The 17,906-nt window shown below is 46.8% G+C and overlaps 1 protein-coding gene and 1 long non-coding RNA gene across 5 annotated transcripts; one reads left to right on the top strand and one right to left on the bottom strand.

The window, feature by feature from the left end:
- Positions 1-460: 460 nt before the first annotated feature.
- On the bottom strand, positions 461-10,884 carry LOC115942882 (uncharacterized). Of its 4 annotated transcripts, none has more exons than XR_014140866.1 (5): positions 10,487-10,884; positions 8,180-8,229; positions 6,830-6,952; positions 5,364-5,429; positions 461-737 (listed from the first exon to the last, which is right to left on the bottom strand). It is a non-coding gene; the product is annotated as an uncharacterized LOC115942882 (long non-coding RNA). The 4 variants fall into 4 exon arrangements; XR_014140867.1 differs by lacking the exon at positions 10,487-10,884 and adding an exon at positions 10,202-10,220; XR_014140868.1 differs by lacking the exon at positions 8,180-8,229 and having other exon boundaries at positions 10,487-10,882.
- Positions 10,885-12,430: 1,546 nt separating this feature from the next.
- IRX5 (iroquois homeobox 5) lies at positions 12,431-16,105 on the top strand. The gene is made up of 3 exons (XM_006740543.3): positions 12,431-13,143; positions 14,205-14,610; positions 14,765-16,105. The coding sequence occupies exons 1-3, from the start codon at positions 12,895-12,897 to the stop codon at positions 15,559-15,561; spliced, it is 1,452 nt and encodes a 483-aa protein (XP_006740606.1). The 5' UTR covers positions 12,431-12,894; the 3' UTR covers positions 15,562-16,105.
- Positions 16,106-17,906: the final 1,801 nt, after the last annotated feature.

Genomic DNA, 17,906 nt, shown 5'->3' with positions numbered 1-17,906 from the left:
AGCGTTCACACGGCAGAGGCCAGAGGATTGAATCCTTCTGTTTTCCTACAGCTGCCACAGGCCACAACAAGGCACTTCCCAATGGCAAGGCAACCCATTATTAGTCTATACAAATGTAAGAACTCTGTGAGAGAACTGGATGTAACCTTATTTACATAAATCAAATATTCAAACATGTAACAAATGATCTGCCTGTTAAGGCAACATTTTCTTGTATCTGAGTTGAGCGAACAGATTTTGTGAGGAGAACTGTTCTATTCCAGGGGGACTAATATAGAGAAATAAAATATATGTATGGATTCCTTTCAAGTCTTTTTTTCTCCTATAAATATAATAGTTGTACGGGCGGCGCTGGACCGCTAGAAGAATCGCTATGATGGAGATAGGGATTTTTTTTTGGAACCCTCTTTTTCAAGTACAAACATGCATTCAATCCAATAAAGACATTTTAGAAGAAAAGTCAACATATAGAATTGATTTTATTTTTTCTATACTTTGATTCAAAGAGAAAATGTTTGGTGATACTCTACAATACTAATCATTTCAAATAAAATGGATGATGAAGAAGAGCATGACCTTCTTTTGCATAACAACTGAGGATCTGAATTGGAAAAATATTTTTGTCTATAAATAGGAATATCCAAAACAATTTAAACCTCTTGCGCACTTGACTGTTCCAGGTCCTTTGCATCTAGATTGAACAGACCACAGGAAGTTTCAAAGCCCGATAGCTGAATCTAAAAGGAAAAGAAAAAGATTCATTTAGTTGTCATGGTCACTGTCACCATCAATCCCTAATATCTCAGACTTCCCGGACCGCACTCAACTTCGCCATGCCGCTTTCTGCTTGGGAGAAGACAAATCACTAATCAATTATGTACACTAATTAAAAATGCTACCTTTAGGAGGTGTTTTCATACCTTAGTAATAGGGGTGAGTATTTCCTCTCACCGCTGACTTTGAAACCTTTTCGCTATCACATTAGGCAGGATGCAATGAACATTTGCAAACACTTAATGCTACAGTCTACATACACTATCGAATTGCCCTCCAAAAGTGGTGCTACGATTCTGCAACTGGTTGAGGTCACATGGAAAATAGAATTATATGCTAATTTGTTCCTACATTAAGTTATCATAGAAGGTCAGACCAAACACAGCAAAATGAATTCTAGAAAAAAAATTAACTAAGTAGATTGGTATGTACCGTATCAAAGTAAACTGTTTATCTCAATAGATACAAATACAAGAAAGATTTTTTTAAATGAGGGCATTTTCTCCTTTTCAAAAAATAAATGTTTTAACTAACCCCAGGCAATGACTTGCATGATTTGAAAACACTCTATATAAATAATTTTTCCCTAAAGAAGAACAAGGGCAGAGTATTTTTTTCAAGGGGGAAAAAATGGAGAAGGACATAGTAGCCAAAAGAGAATAATTTCCCCAGAAGAAGCCTTCCTTTATCTACATATTTATTAAAACTTACTTCACATAAGTAGTTGTACATCTGCACTGTAAAATGAACACACAGGTTTAAACTACATGATGGGGTCAAGAGGTGCTGACTATAATACATGTATTATTTAACTCCAAAGTAAACTAAACAACAATATAGATGTTTTCATTAGCCTAGATCTGTCTGAAAAAAAAAATGTTTTATTTAAAAAAACCATTGCGAAAAAAACCCTATATTCATTTCTTTTTCTGGAAGTTATATCTATAGACATCCCCTTATCCATGGATAAGCTGTATAGATTCTACATCAACTTAAAAAACAACAACTATAAAGCAAATTGATTGAAGAATTTGTGGGCTACCAGTTTTGTATATGATGATGGTGTACTCCTCACAGTTCTGTTTTCAAAGGTCCGTTTATAGAAAAAGGGAAAGAATCTGGGTGAAGGGGTGAAGGAGAAATGAAATCTTACAGCATTTGAAACCATGGGACCAGTATTTTATAAAGCATCCAATCTACTGCAGAACACAACTAAGACGAGTGACAGAGATCATCTGTGTCACACCCTTAGGCAAAATCCTGGGGGAGAAAAAAACAGTAATTTTTTTGTTCTAGAGTCTCTCCTTTTTTCCATTAAAAGACAGGTTTATATTTTTCATTTTATTGCAACATTTCCAATGCCGTCCTATAAGAGAACGAGCACTCACAAAAAGCCATCTGAATTTTCTTTCACTCGGAACTCATTTTTAATTTTTAGAGGAACTTTACCTACTACTTTTTTAATAAGATGCCATTACTATTAGTTATCATAAGATATGCTGGATTCCCATGAAGTATCAGTTTGACATCTTGCTCAAATACTTACTTTTCTGCTATTTATTACCAGCAATGCTTACCCTATTTTCTCCTAACCAAGTTAGATATGAAGATACTTCTTCAGGCACAAAGTCTTCAGGCTCCTTGATGGATTATAAAATACAGCTATATACTTCTCCACTATTATTCTTGTTTGAAGGACCTCATGTATTGGGATCTTAATCTATAAAAAGTTGAGAATTACATTCAAAAAAAGGAAGGGAAGTCGGACAAAAATGAAAACATGCACTGATGCCTAAGTAAATTAATCTTCATTCCCACTGAAAGCAATCTGATGTCCAGGGACTGGGAATTATTCTACCATAAAATACGGCACATTAAATACTACAATAACCCATTTGAGATGTCCTAAGATAATGATTATGTCATCTACAAATGATCGTACATAGAGTTATATTTTAATATTCATTACTGGAGGTTCTAATGCAAAATATGTTGAAATGGTGAAAATACTCAGTCGGTTAAAGATAAGATCAAGCAAATCAAATTCTGTAAACTGAAAGTAAGACTCAAAATAAGATCTGAAAAAAAAGAATGGATAAAAGTAAAGGCAAAATATTTGGACCCTGGTTGTAATCACAAACAATACTATCATTCCTGATGGTTTGCATATAAAACTCCTTATCTTCACTAGCTAGTTGAAAAGGATGAAAAGCTTCTTACAACCAGCTAAAAAGAAAGTCTTTACCAGGCTCCTCGAAAAAGCTCATTTTCACATTACTCAGGCTTCATTATGCTAAATCAATATTCGTTTAGTCACTGGGGTTATTGACATATTTTAAAATAAAAGTATACCCTTCAGCTACTGCACTCATTACAGGTAATTTGTCTTGTCAGAGAGCAGGGAATATTATCCTAGTCTTTCAGGGGCTGACAGCCCATGGAAATACCTCTCCATGGTTACAACTGTAAATAATTTTAAGGTAAAATATTGAAAAATCAATGACTGTTTCCTGCAATCTGTCACAAACAAATCAATCATAATCTGTACTGCCAGAGAGTATGATTTGAAGGAGATGGGAGCAGATGTAATTCTTGGCTGAAATCTCTCATTTCAAAATCACTTCACATAATGGTGTCATCATTTAAACACTCAACAGTCAGTGCAACTGCCACTGTAACATCTAGTTGGACAAAACCACAAGGAGGAGGAGGAGAAAACGCCATCGCCATTATGTTAACAAACATTTAATTTTAATGGCTGCAGCATTAGTAAATTTCAGCTGAAAACAGTTTCACCTGTCCCCTTTCACAGTCCTACATTAATCAAGGCTGCCGTTCTACGTACGAATGCTTAATAAATTAGCCTCTGACTCAAAACTTGACTCTCCCACATACACCTTTTATTTTCAAGGTCTGTTATAGAGAATGAAATTTGGAATTAATAAATAAGACATCTGGATTGTAGAATATCCGTAATTCTGCCCATATAACAAAGACAAAAAATAGTGTCATAGATGTCAAGATTATACTTTTAAAGTAGGCTTAAAGGTCTCAGTTGCCCGGATATTAAATTTTATATTTTCCTTCTATTAATACATATTACATTTCAACTTTGTAATATTGTAGCCTATTTTAAGATGACCAGCAAGACCCAGTCATTTCAAAAATACCCTCGCATTCTACACCCAAGCTATAGGCTGATATTTTAAAAACTGAGGTAATAACCCAAGTATCTGAAGTGTAAAAGTTGGTCAAGGTCCTAATATTGAATTGTTTTGTGAATGTAAACTGCTTTCCAAGTGATCGCTTTGATATCACCATTTTTTCTAGGCTACATTTTAATGGCTTCCTCGGCTTACAACCTCTACCTCGGCATCAATACAAGAATCTGAGATTGGTACTTCTTGTTCTGTTAACCAAAAACATCATTTGATTTAAAGATCAAAGAGTCTTTTTTCTGCAGGTTTTTGTTTTTAAATGTACACTAGCCCTTTTAATGGAAGAACTTGCTTTTAGCTACCACATTGCTTACCAATTTCCAAATTATATCACTGGACACCATGAAACCCTTTATTATCCTATTAATACCCCTCTATAGGTATAGTTCAAGAAGTAGATGGGTTTTGGTGACTAGAAAAGTGTATCATTTTTCTTAAAAGGGAAAAAAAAATAGATATAAATACCATTCCACAACTTAAGCCTATATAAACATTCTTAGGCCCAGGCATAAAGGGGTTTTAGTCTGTTTTTAATTTCACCTGCATATTCAATGTGGCAACACGGCATGAGGAGACAGAAGCTTTTCTTATGGATACCAACTGAGCGTGAATTCTGTCCTTCAAGAATCTTTGAGTCATTCTTTAACACTACCATTAGATTTTTGAAAACGAAAAAACACCCGGGTAAATGATCAAAGATATCATCCAGAGGAAAACACAGTCCTCCATTCCATGTGAAACCCTGCAACAGCTGCAGAGGAAGCGGCAAGCCAAGCTAGTGAGAGGAAAAGCAAAGTATTACCCGTAGCCTAGGACTGCAAGGAAAATGGAAAGGGACCTCAAGGGGTGAACAAGGAAAAGGACCCATGTGTGTGTGAGCCCCTGCGCCAGAGCTGCCCAGCCTGGGCCCAGCTCCCTCCCTGGCAGAGCTCTGGAGCCAGCTGTCAAACACCAAGGCTCGCACTCAGAGTAGGCCTGAGACTGGCAGTGCATGGCCCTGCAGAGAGTGCCTTCCCAGAGAAGGCAACAAAGACTGGGAGGTAAACGAGGACAGCCAAGCAACATGCCGAATGCACGCACATCAGCCACAAACTACGATGACGTCTACTAGAACTGGGGAGGCCACCATCACAGATCTAACTCTCAGAAAGAAGCTATTTTAAGGGTGCTGAGTACGCCTAGATGAGATTTCTCAGCTCTCCCAGCACAGCCCACAGCCCTTGGAGAAACAGCTCAAAACTCAGCACGGGAAAGTCAGATCGTTTCATACCCCACACTTAAAGAAATTGCTGCCTGGTAGATAAAGTTCTTATATGTAATAAAGGCTCAGGATTACAGAGGAAAGTATTCTTTTAAAAGAGATAATATTACCTCCCTATCTTCCGAATCTCCTCCTTCCGATAGGCAGTATAGTAGCTCCATTATGAACTGTAGACTCTTAAAAAGAAAAACAGCAATAGTTAGCTTCATCTTTCCTTCCACTTCCTTCCTTCATGGAATTACAATTTAATTACCAATACTTCGATTGATTTTATTCCTGAATGACACATTTCTCAAAAAGCATACTCTATTTCCACTAGAGAACATTTAGTACAACCTTCTCAATTAATCAACCATAACCCATTACTGTTGAAAGGACATGTTTTCTTCATATTTTTTTTAAAAATGGGACCCTCCCACCTGTTTTATATAAAAGGAGTACTAGTTTTAATACATTTGAGTATCATTAATATACATGAAATATGAATCTTAATAATAAATTTTGGCTGACAACAGATATAAGACAAAACCCACTTGCATATATGTTTAGATTTTTCCTGTATTTTTCCTTGGGGGGGGGAAACCCACCCAACCCTCTGTCTTTTAAATTCAACAACTTTACATGTGGTTAAAAACAACAACAACAACAACAAAGATGAAGCTTAAAGGCAAACGGGGAGGAATCAGACTGCTCACTGCTTCACATTTTCCTTGGATTCCTGTTGTGCATTTTCTAACTGGCTGTAAGGCATCAGCCCCTGGTCACACATGAAACCCTGTCTCCATAAGACCCAATCACCGACAGGGGAACACAAGTGTGTTATTTAAAAACAATTATATATCACTTCACCTTTATGTTAAAAATCACTTTCTGCCCTTTGAAAGTTTACAGAGAAGCAGTTGCTCTACTGCAGGCTGTCCTGACTAGAGTTGCCTTCTGTTTCAATTAGACTTTTCTCCTTTGGTCCTACAGCCATCTTTTTTACTTAACAAAATATTCTCTATCACTAAACCCAGTTCCTTGCTCTTCCCAATAGACAACACGAATATTCTGCAAAGTAATTTTTTCTCATCTGCTTATATTCAGCAGCCCCTATTCTGATGAGAAATGACAAGCTTTACACACACCTGTACACCCTTTGAATTAAAAGAGTTTAGAACCCATGCCTGGAGCTGATCCTCCCATTAAGTTTACTCTTAAAAGAACTGGGTAATGAAAATAATCAAAAACTGTAATTTGGTATAAACAGATTATTTCCTTTAAATAATAATCCCATTTCTATGAAATATAACCTCAGTCTTGACTTTTATGGAAAGCACTGAGTTTATAAATTTCGCCATCCAATGATATCATTAAAAATTAATTATTCAATGTATTTCCACAAATCAGAAATTTTTCTGTTTACTGAACTTTGTTTAATGCATTTAGTAAAATTTTAATAATCAAAGGCCTCAAGTGACATTCTTTACAATTTGTACTTAGTTCCTATTACTAATATAAATACTTTGGTAAAACCAACACTGACGCTATTTTGGGTTTACTCCACACACAAACACACCGTGTTACAGACACTCACTTGCAGATGAGCTTGGAGATATGCAAGGACAAATTTCAGCCAACATTTGGAGGAACCCCATCGTTCAGAAGTGAACTTAGCTGAAAACATCCAAATGTATTATGGAAGCATCATACTTATAACCTGCACACACATAAAAAAATAAAAATGATTCTGTTTAAAGAAACACAGAAGACTAGTTAAATACTTTGGGGATGTTAGATATGAATACCTAATATAATTTCCTCCAAGGTATCACTCCATATTATGCCAAATAAACAAATAAAGGTTGTATCGAGGTATGGAATATCATTAGCCTGAGAAAAGGCTAGAAAAATGAATTACCTAAATGACAACTGCAGGAGAAAATTATATTTCCTTCTCCTGAACAAATGTTAAGTGCATCTTTACTAATAAAGATTTAAACCTGAACTACATTAGAATATACTGGTTTTCAATTTTCAAGCATCTAAGTTAATTTGCCAAACTAAATTGGTGCTTAGGTATATTCTAGCTATAAAACTACTGCAAATTTATGCAGAAATAAGTTATAAGTATCACACTTCGGAGTAGTGCTGTGACAGCAAACCCCAGTCATTACTGCACAAGAAAGAAACAAACAACTCCAGGATTTTACATCTTCTTAGGGTTGCATCATTTGCATCTTTTAAGAACAATTATTCTCTATAAAACAGCTAACAATATACCAAAAAGATGTTAAAATTAAAGGAGCCAATAAAACGTAGAAATTGAAGAGAAAAACACACAGATGTCGAGCTATTACCACACAAAAAAGGCTGTGCTACCTCAGAGTTAAAACATTATACCAAAATATGATACTGTTTTCATATTCTATTATAAAGAACACGTTTAATTCACTTAGGACTACGCGATTTCACTTACTTGCACATTATCAACTGAAGAGCATTTAAATTTTTCCTAAGATTTCTATAATGTAAAAATATATTAACAATTATGTGGTGTTATTCATTAAGACAGACAATAGGTAATTAGTTCCCATTCTTATTTCATTTCTTTTAAGGCAGCATATAAAATTTGAAAATACCACATGGATAATAGCATAGGGATGCTGATCTTAGCTGCCAGGACAAAAATTTTGATGGGGGATGTTGGGGGATAAGTAAAGCAATTATCTCCAAATTAATGCTCTTGTTTTAGTTTCAGCAAACAAATCTAAATAAGTCTTTCTTTGATTTTAGTTTACCATGTAATTCTAGCCAGCTAATTATCCTTGGAGTCACAAATGAGCTGTGAGTGTACACCTGGCTTCTCCGATCATATGCCTATGGCCTCCTCCACTTTCATTTCCTCTTTCTACAATGAGTTTTAATATTAAAGGAAAACACTCACACATCTTATATACACCATTGATGGACAGCCAGCTTCCAGGAAATCATGAGCTACAAAGAGAGGGGGGAAATCTTAATGCAATACTTATGTTAAAGGGTATTAGGTGCTGGGTGAGCCAAGGGTAATGTAATCAGCAGCAGCCCTCTTGCTATTGTTTTTGCATTCAGAAATCTGACGTAAAGGACAGTAATATTATTTTAGTGGTCGCCCAGGTTATGATTCAGATCCTTAAACTAATAAGAGGCTAAATGCACTACCTTCACTTGCTCATAATTCGAATTTATAGACAATATTTGGGAAGAAATAAAAACAGTTTTCTTCTATTTCTGGAAATAAAAACAAGGCATTCCATAAACAAGCTAAGTACCTGGTGATGTGAAAAGAGAAACTACTTTAGATCATTAAAACATTCTAGGAGATGGTTTTCCGAAATATAAAGTGACATAAATTTCTCATATATTTACCTTTTTATTATATTCCTGTCTCTGCACATCAAACAAGCTTTCCTCTACAGATTTATTCTCAACACTAATAAATGTTTGCTTAATAACAGACTGTCCCATTTATGCTTTTCTTTCTAAATTAGCAACCATGACTCCACAAAGAGCACAAAGAAAGCTGACAAAGGCATGGCCAAAAAGCCTCAAGTAGTATGACTACATGCCAGAGCACTTAACATTAAACTACCATTTCTCTCTAAAACTTCTGTTGCCAGAGTGCTCACAAAATCTGGAAGCTCGAAGACAGGTTTCAAGTGCAATTAAATTCTCCAAAAGCAAAACTGTACAAAAATATGCCGCCCTTCTTATGTCACCATTTTATAGACAACATTTTCTCAGGATCTTAATTAAGATAACGATGCACACCTGTGTCAACATTCTCTGGCAAGACAGCCTTATCAATCATAATCCTTTAAGTACACTCCAAAACAGCAAAGCGATATGACAGAAGCAATCTGTTGCCTTTCCTAGCTCCGGTGTTGTGTCTCTCGCACAAGAATGATGAGATCTTTAAAATACAGCAGACCTACTTTTATGAGTCTTTAAAGTTTTAACTGTAAACAGTTATTACACTAAATAAACAGGAATAACCTCTTTTGCACTTGATTTAAACAATGACAACTGTACAGCCAAAACTCGAACAGCAAGCTCTGCAGCCATGTCTTAGTAATACAATTGTGGATCTTATGTTAAAGCTTGAAATTTTAAGAGTTATGCATAACTGGATCCGTGCGGACATGACGACCCAATAAACCTTTAGGAAGTCTTAAAATTACAATTTGTTAAAGTCCTACGTTAAAAGCAATCAGGGCATGCCTATCCCCAGTCTAAGTTGAAATGTTCAGAAAGATATAAATGCAAGAGTAACCCCCGGCCCCCCGCCAAAAATGGAGTCATTTTGGTAAAGTGGAAGGAGAGGGAGAGAGCTCCCACCTCTGCGGGGGGAGAAAGCTTCAGTGACCAGAGACCAGTGAAACTACAGCTTAACAAGTAAGCAGGTTCCCAAACGGGAAAGCTGATGAATAAAGGAGAAGAAAGGCAGGGGAGAGAGGACCTTAACCGTCACCACTACCAAGATGAAAAGGTAAAAACCTCGTGTTTACCAGCAAAAACGTAAAAACGTTCACAGGAACACTGAGACACCCCGCCAGATGCTATCTGAATCCCATCTGCCTGCTAATGATCATTTCTTCCATTTCACATATTAACACAAGTCTGAGACGCCGGGCGGCCGTGGCCCGCCGAGCAGCGGAGCCATCAATGTGCAAATAAAGCAGAAAATAGAGACATCCTTAAGAAATGAGTCTTAAATTTGACGTAGAGCGGAGGTGACAACCACAGCAACAGAACCATAACTTCGAAATGCTTCAATATCTTTCAGGATTCTCTCCAGACCTTGACACCAAAAAGAAGACAGTAAAAGGAAAGGGGAGGGCGGGGGGGATAGCCTAGCGGCCCAGAGTGGCCGGATGATGTAATGAGGATGTCTCTGTGACAGACTCAGATTCTCGGTGGCACAAACCTCCATGGCTCCATGTCAGAAAACAGCATCCTGGACGAGAGCCGAGAGGGTGCTGCGGCCGCGCGTGGATGGAGGGGACACGCCCACGCGCGCCCGCCCGGGGACCGTGACATCTGGAGAGGCCCACCCAACACTCACGCGGCCCACGCCCACCCGGCGCCCGGCGGCGCCCGGGGCAGCGCCGCGTCCATCCGGTCCACGAAGGGACTCGGACACGGCGCGAGAGGCAGTGAGCCCGGTCGCGACCGGGCGGGAACGCTGCGGGACGGGGGACCCGGGACTCACCTCTCCTCCGCCGCGCGAGCGCGCGGGCGGCGGACACTGCCTGGTGGCTGGCGCAAGCCCCCGGCGGGCGGCGCGCGCGGGCCGCTACCGACCGTTAGCGCGAGGGGCTGCCGCGGCGGCGGCGGTGGCGGCGGCGGCGGCGGCGGGCGGAGCCGGGGGCGGGCGCTGAGGAGCACAAGGGCCGCGAGGGGCGGGAGCGAAGGGAACGGGGCGGGGTAGCTCCCCGCGACCACCCGGCCTACATCGAGCCCGGGAGGACACCTCCCCTTGGCTGCCCGAGAAGCCACCACTGGCCAGCCCGGCGCTCCCTCCCGCTCCGGCCGTCCCGGCCGCCCGGCCTCGCCTCAGTCTCGGCAGGCTGGCAGCCACCTGGGCCGGGCTGTGCCCGCCTCCGAGGCCGCCGGCTTCTCGTCTCCATGACAATAGCGCGCCGGCGCCCCGCCCAGCCCCACCCGCTCGGCGCCGTGACTCGGAGGGAAGCGGGCTCACGTCGCCGAGGGGCGGGGCCAATGGAGGCCAGCGTCCAATTAGAGATGGAGGCAGGGAGGGACAGGGCGGGGCTGACCGAGAGATTGTCGAATGTCTGCTTGAGGGGCGGAGCCGGGGGGGGAAGCTGACGGAGGGGGAGGAGTTAGCGCGCGTGCGTGAAGTCCGGCCGCCGAGCGCGTCCGAGTTTACTGAGTGGGTTAGTGTGCGGGGACTGGAGCTCCGGAAATGAAGTGTATCTTGCTTGTCAAAGTCATCGCGGGGAACTGTGTAGTTGTCCTCCGGCTTGCGTGTGACCCAATTTTATAAAAGATCACGAAGTCCCTGATAGACTGAGCTCCAGTGGAGTGCCCAACACTGTGCCAGCCCCTGTTTTGGTTCACCAGCGCCCCTGTCTGTCCCAGAGTTCGAGTGTGTCTGGCTTGTGGGCGCGCGGGGTGGAGAGACAGGCAGGGGGTCTGTTTTGTATTCTAACTGTGTGGCCGTCGTGGGCAAGGGCTCTGCCTGTGACTCAGTTGTGTGTGTTTGCCTTGCCAGCGCCTCGCTGAACAAACAGTGGTTGGGTTGGGCAATGCCGAGTGTTTGCAATGGAGCGTGGGCGGTGCTAAAGTGCGAAGGGGAAGGGGACCCGCACCTTCCACCACCGCCACCCGCCTGGCAGGGGGAGCTGCGGATGGAGAGTCCCGAGGAAGAGGCGGCGAGGCATGGCGGGGGCGTGAGGGCGTGTAGTGGGGTCCGGAGACCTACTCCGGTACAGCTGCTTCTTCGTATGGCAGCTCTTGCCCATTACCTCTCCTCTAGAGAAAGGCTCTCCCGTAGTCCCGGGCCCCGCCCCTCCCTCGCCGTTTGGCGGGGAGTTGGTGGAAGGGAGGCCGGAGACGTGCAGACGTCCAAGGCCTGTCTCTCGCCCACCTGCTGCTGCTGGCGGAGAGGGACAGTCATCTCGGCCTCCTCGCGCCCCGGACGAGGGCATCCCTCCGTCTCTCCCAGGGACCTTCATTCCCGGTCTCCAACTTGCTCTCCGGCTCCCTGGCTTGGGGGAGAAGCCAGGGGCGGGTCGGCGACGGTCCGCTTGGGAGCCCAGCCTCTTGCGGAACAAGAAATCCGCTAACTCCGCGGTTTACTGCGGCAAGCACAGAGCAGAGCGTTCGCCGGCGCCCAGTCCCCCGCCTTGCTGCCTTTGTGCTTCGGAGCGACCGGACCCGCCGCCAGGGCCCGCCTTGTGTCGGAACCGCCACTCCACCCCGACTTAGCAGGGAAGGAAAGTTGGAAGAGATCGGCGCGCCTGGGATGTGATTGTCATCCTGGGGCCGGCGCTCGAGAGTCTGAGAAAGAGAGAGAGGGAGAGAGACCCGGGAAAGGGGGTGGGGGGGAGAAAAAGAGGAGGGTGGAGAGGAGGGCCGCGGAGGAGAGGCGGGCACGAGGGAGGGGCGAGGGGAGCGCCAGCGAGCGGGAGAGGGAGCCGGGGAGGAAGAGGGAGAGGGCGAGGCGCGCCTGGCGGCCGGGTTGGCTGCGGCCGCCCAGAGGTTCCTGCCAGTCCTCCCACCGACTACACCCCGGGAAGGAGGAGCTTCAGGCGCGCACAAGGCGTCAGAATCCTCAATTTCCAACTTAGCATCTTGGCAGGACCTTTGCGAAGCCAAAAGCAGAGCCCCCCAGTGCAAAGAGCGAGGGGGAAAAAGAGAAAGCAGCAAGGGAGGCGGGGGGAACCCAGCCGGGGCTAGCAAGGCGCGCAGAGGAGAGGGCTCGGCAGTCGCAGCCGGAGGCGCGCGGGAAGCCAGCGAGGAGGCGCCGCGGGCCGGGGCCCGAGAAGCGGCAGCCGGGGGCAGCCGGAGGCCAGGTGCCCGCCCGCTCGCCCTCGCAGGGCGCCGCCCGGCTCGTTGGCGGCCGCGGAGCGGCGCGCCCCATGCCCGTGTGTGGCCATGTCCTACCCGCAGGGCTACTTGTACCAGCCGTCCGCCTCGCTGGCGCTCTACTCGTGCCCGGCGTACAGCACCAGCGTCATCTCGGGACCCCGCACGGATGAGCTCGGCCGCTCGTCGTCGGGCTCCGCGTTCTCGCCCTACGCCGGCTCCACCGCCTTCACGGCGCCCTCGCCGGGCTACAACTCGCACCTCCAGTACGGTGCCGACCCCGCGGCCGCCGCCGCCGCCGCCTTCTCCTCGTACGTGGTGAGTGAGCGGGACCCGCGGCAGGCAAGGGCAGCTGGGGCCGCGCGGGGCGGGCGGGAGCTGCGGAGGACACGGGCCTTGGCGCCACCGCGGACCGCCCCCGCCAAGCTCCGCGGCCCCTGCAAACTTGGGCGACTGTCTCGCTCCGCTTCGTCCGGGCCTCGGGCTCAGGAGTTGCTCGGAGAGCAGAGCCGCGTCCTGCTTGGGTCGTTGAGCTGGCGGAGAGGGTTTTTTGGGAGAGGTCGCTGCAATTAAAGAGCAGCATTTGGTACAAATGTGAGCTCCAGGCCGCCCTGCAAATTTTATTTTATCTTTTTGGTTTTGCCATTCTGGAAAAGTAGTTCAAAAGAAATGGACCAGAAATCTGAGCAGAAGCGTGCTAAGTCTATGTAAATGTGTTTGGCCTCGCCTTTAATTAGTCCTCCAAAATGTTGCAAATCCGTAATCCTATCTTCGCAATCCGATTTGGAGGTATTAAATTTCTGAAAAGTCGGCCGAGCTGCGGTGCATCCGGGATTTTTCGGCCGGGTGCACTTTCTGGAAAAGCGCCGTGGCTTCGGTTTGGGGTAACATTTTTGGAGGGGTGGGAGTGCCCGGACAAGGCTTAGCTTTTCCTTTGCCTTTCTCTGTGGGGGGGGAAATGCCTTGACTTCCCTTGTTCTCTCTCCTTGCGCCTAACGTGCGGCCACCCGGGCACGAAGCGCCGAGTCGCCGCCGCTGCCCAGGCCTCTGTCTGGGTGGAGGGCCTGGCCGAGGTGGCCGGATCTGCGCATAGGGGGCGGACTTGCCCCGGCAGACGGGGGCCCACAGGGTGCAGCTGAGGCCAGGACGGCTCAAGCGCCCCGGAAGGACGGGAGTCAGGAGTTGGCGCCCCCGCTGCCTACGGAGGAGGAGGAGGAGTTGCCCCTGGGTCTGAGCCCGCCAGCCCTACCCCAGGGGAAGTCGGAGTTTGGGCCTCGCAGCTCGCGGACCCCTGGGCGCAGGGGAAGTGTGCTTCAATCGTCTAGGTGGTCCTGGGGACCACGGCCCACTCTCACCTTCTCTCTGCCTGTTCATTGCAGGGCTCTCCCTACGATCATACACCGGGCATGGCAGGCTCCCTGGGGTACCACCCATACGCGGCGCCCCTGGGCTCGTACCCCTACGGGGACCCGGCGTACCGGAAGAACGCCACACGAGACGCCACCGCCACGCTCAAGGCCTGGCTCAACGAGCACCGCAAGAACCCCTACCCCACCAAGGGCGAGAAGATCATGCTGGCCATCATCACCAAGATGACCCTCACCCAGGTGTCCACCTGGTTCGCCAACGCGCGCCGGCGCCTCAAGAAGGAGAACAAAATGACGTGGACGCCGCGGAACCGCAGCGAGGACGAGGAGGAGGAGGAGAACATTGATCTGGAGAAGAACGACGAGGATGAGCCCCAGAAGCCGGAGGACAAGGGCGACTCCGAGGGCCCCGAAGCAGGTTGGTGGACACGGGAAAGGGTGTGTTGGAGCGGGAGTAAGAAGGAAAAGGGGGGCCTGGAGGTTGGGGGCTACGGTCTCTGCCTTTGCGGGCGGGGGCCTTGGCCCCGCCGCGCGGCCTCCGCGCCCCTGACGGCCTGGGGTTTCGCCCGCAGGAGGAGCGGAGCAGAAGGCGGCTTCGGGCTGCGAACGGCTGCAGGGGCCGCCCACCCCCGCCGGCAAGGAGACGGAGGGCAGCCTCAGCGACTCGGATTTTAAGGAGCCGCCATCCGAGGGCCGTCTGGACGCGCTGCCCGGGCCCCCCCGCGCCGGCGGGCCCTCCCCGGCCGGGCCAGCGACAGCGCGTCTGGCTGAGGACCCGGCCCCTCACTACCCCTCGGGCGCGCCGGCTCCGGGCCCTCACCCAACCGCGGGAGAGCTGCCCCCCGGTCCCGGCGGGCCCTCGGTCATACACTCTCCGCTACCGCCGCCGCCGCAGGCGGTGCTCGCCAAGCCCAAACTGTGGTCTCTGGCAGAGATCGCCACATCCTCGGACAAGGTCAAGGACGGGGGCGGCGGGAGCGAAGGCTCTCCATGCCCACCGTGCCCCGGGCCGGTAGCGGGGCAAACCCTAGGAGGCAGCCGCGCGTCGCCGACCCCGGCGCCATCGCGCTCGCCCTCGGCGCAGTGTCCCTTTCCAGGCGGGACGGTGCTGTCCCGGCCTCTCTACTACACGGCGCCCTTCTATCCCGGCTACACGAACTATGGCTCCTTCGGACACCTTCACGGCCACCCAGGGCCAGGGCCAGGCCCCACAACCGGTCCGGGCTCGCATTTCAATGGATTAAACCAGACCGTGTTGAACCGAGCGGACGCTTTGGCTAAAGACCCGAAAATGTTGCGGAGCCAGTCTCAGCTAGACCTGTGCAAAGACTCTCCCTATGAATTGAAGAAAGGTATGTCCGACATTTAACGCGGGCTGCGTCGGTCCCGGACTTTCCTAATTTATTAAAAAACATGGCCTTGGCAGTTATTTTTCCATCAACAAGAGAGAGAAACAAAACTACCCCTCCTATTAAAAAGTTTATAGTTCATGGAGATGGATGACGTACACATGTAAACATCTCCCCACACGAAAATGTCTTAACCAACCGAAAAGAGAAATTAAAAAAGGATTTGTATTAAATCTTATTCTGTATATTTAATGTAGCATTTTTGTATTTAAATTGATAATTCAATATCTTTGAAGTAAATTATGAAATTAAGACACCTGTACAGGCATTTAATGTTTTTTTTTTGTAATATAAATATATACATTTGTGTTTCCCCCGAAACTGTTTCATAGTTTAAAAATACAAGTTTAATTTAATTTTTTACACCTATTGATTTTTCTGGGTATGAGCTAAAGTATTATTGCAGAAAGGAAACAGGTTATACTCTTAGATTTAAAAAGTAAAAGAAACGGCAGCCGCCTTTGTAAAATGCAAAATATTTAATTAAAAGAGATTTTAACATAATCAGAGCCACTCATTACTCTTTAGAAGCCTCAATAAACTGTCCATCGCCTTGGACAAAAGGTGGAAACTGCAACTTTTTTTTTTTTTTTCTCCGAAGTGGGGAATGAAAGGTTCCACAGAACCTCAGTGTGTCAGGGGGAAACCGTAATTAGGCGGCAAGCCCCGGGGACCCTGGCCTAAGCCGGGAATGCAGATTTGGATCACTGATGCGGGCTGCTTGGGGGAGATTGGACCCTGGAGGAAGGAGGAGAGAGACCCAAGTGTGTGCCCAGAAGGGAGAAGAGATGGCAAAGCCTGCTAGAGACACGCACCACCCGAGCTCCATCGCTTAACCTAATTACTTCCAATCAGTGTCGTGTTTTATGCAAAGCAATCAGCTGGTGAACTTTGCTAATGAGTTCGATTTTATGCCGGATTTAGTCCTTATTACTATTTCAAAGGTGCTGTGGGCTAATGCGGGCGGGGAGCGTTAGGGGATGCCAAGGAGAAGGCTTTCCCAAGTCACTGTTTTCCTTACCCCTTCAAAATTGGGCATTGATCTCTTCGTTGGATTTGATTAAATTAGTAAATGTTCCAGCCGCGACAGTGCGGGTGGTAGGCGGCCCCGTAGATCCCCGCGCAGTAGCGAGGCTGGGGCCGCGGGACCGGCTAGGGGACGGTTCCCCCCTTTCACAGGTAGGTGTCACACTTGTCCTGAATTACAAGCCTGCACTTCGCAGCGTCGGCGATTGGAGAGAGTGGGCGGAAGTGGGGGAGGGAGAGCCACAGTCGCTTGGGGGCAGTGAGGGGAGCCCCGAACGGACCGGAGGGCGCCCCCAGTCCCCGCTCCCGCATGGGCCCCTTTTTGGACAAGTGGCCTTCAAAAGTTCGAGGACATTTGCCTAGATAATGAGGCTGTTGTGGACTCGATCAGGCTTGTCGTCGCGTTAGCACTTTTCCTGTCTCTCGTTTGAGAGTCCAAGTAGCTACAAAATATGTTCGAGGCTTTATTTTTCTCGTTTTAATCCCGCATGTTTCATCTCAAAATGAAAAATCAGGATGAGTCTCAATCCCAAATGAGGAAGAGACACCGCCCTGTGCCCGAGACCCGCCAACACTGTCGGTGTTCGCGTCTCCATTTTGCGCGGGAGAGGTGGAACCGGGGGTGTGTTTTACTTCGTGGGAAATTTTCGGTGGTCGGGGGGAGGGGAGGGCTTACAGCAAAAACATACTCCAACGAGGGGAATTAATTTGCTCTATTAAACCCAAGCTTGAGTGTAGAGAGAATGTGTTTGCACATAACAACGGTTTAATTAGGCTAAATCAGAATGCACATATTTGCATTTCTACTCAAGATTACTTTAACCCTACTTGTTTTTTTAAACACACCCCAAACTTTCACCGGAGTTTTAACTTTTGCTATTTAAAAAAAAAAAAAAAACCCGCGAAGGGGCTCCATTCGCTTATTCGAATTTAAACAAGTTTGCAAACTGCATTGTCCAGATGTTTTTGCGAACAGCAGTCGACTTAAGAGTTTAAATTAGTGAGAAAATTCACGCAGGGAAAATGGTTTCAAAGCTGGAAGTGTGAATGATTAAATATGCATGAGATGATCGTATTTTATTTTGTCCCTTTAATTATAAATGATTTTTTTAAACAATTGAATTCCAGAGATGACTTGCCCTACCACCACCCCCCACCCCCGCGCCCCGGCCCCCTCCACCCACCCCGCCGACAGCCTGGTTCACAATCAGTTTTTCCCCCCTGTTGAATATGCAGCCCCAGGAGTCACCTTCTCTTCTAAAAAAGTCAGAAGAATAGG

Source organism: Leptonychotes weddellii, chromosome 16, assembly GCF_054177405.1.
Source record: "Leptonychotes weddellii isolate Sample4059 chromosome 16, ASM5417740v2, whole genome shotgun sequence".
NCBI classification, from domain to species: domain Eukaryota; kingdom Metazoa; phylum Chordata; class Mammalia; order Carnivora; family Phocidae; genus Leptonychotes; species Leptonychotes weddellii.
This window is presented reverse-complemented; position numbering and strand designations above follow the sequence as displayed.

Coding starts and splice junctions, on each gene's coding strand:
- IRX5 (XM_006740543.3), top strand. CDS start 12,895: ATGTCCTACCCGCAGGGCTACTTGTACCAGCCGTCCGCCTCGCTGGCG. Junction 13,144..14,204: donor CCGCCTTCTCCTCGTACGTG/GTGAGTGAGCGG, acceptor TGTTCATTGCAG/GGCTCTCCCTACGATCATAC. Junction 14,611..14,764: donor CTCCGAGGGCCCCGAAGCAG/GTTGGTGGACAC, acceptor TTTCGCCCGCAG/GAGGAGCGGAGCAGAAGGCG.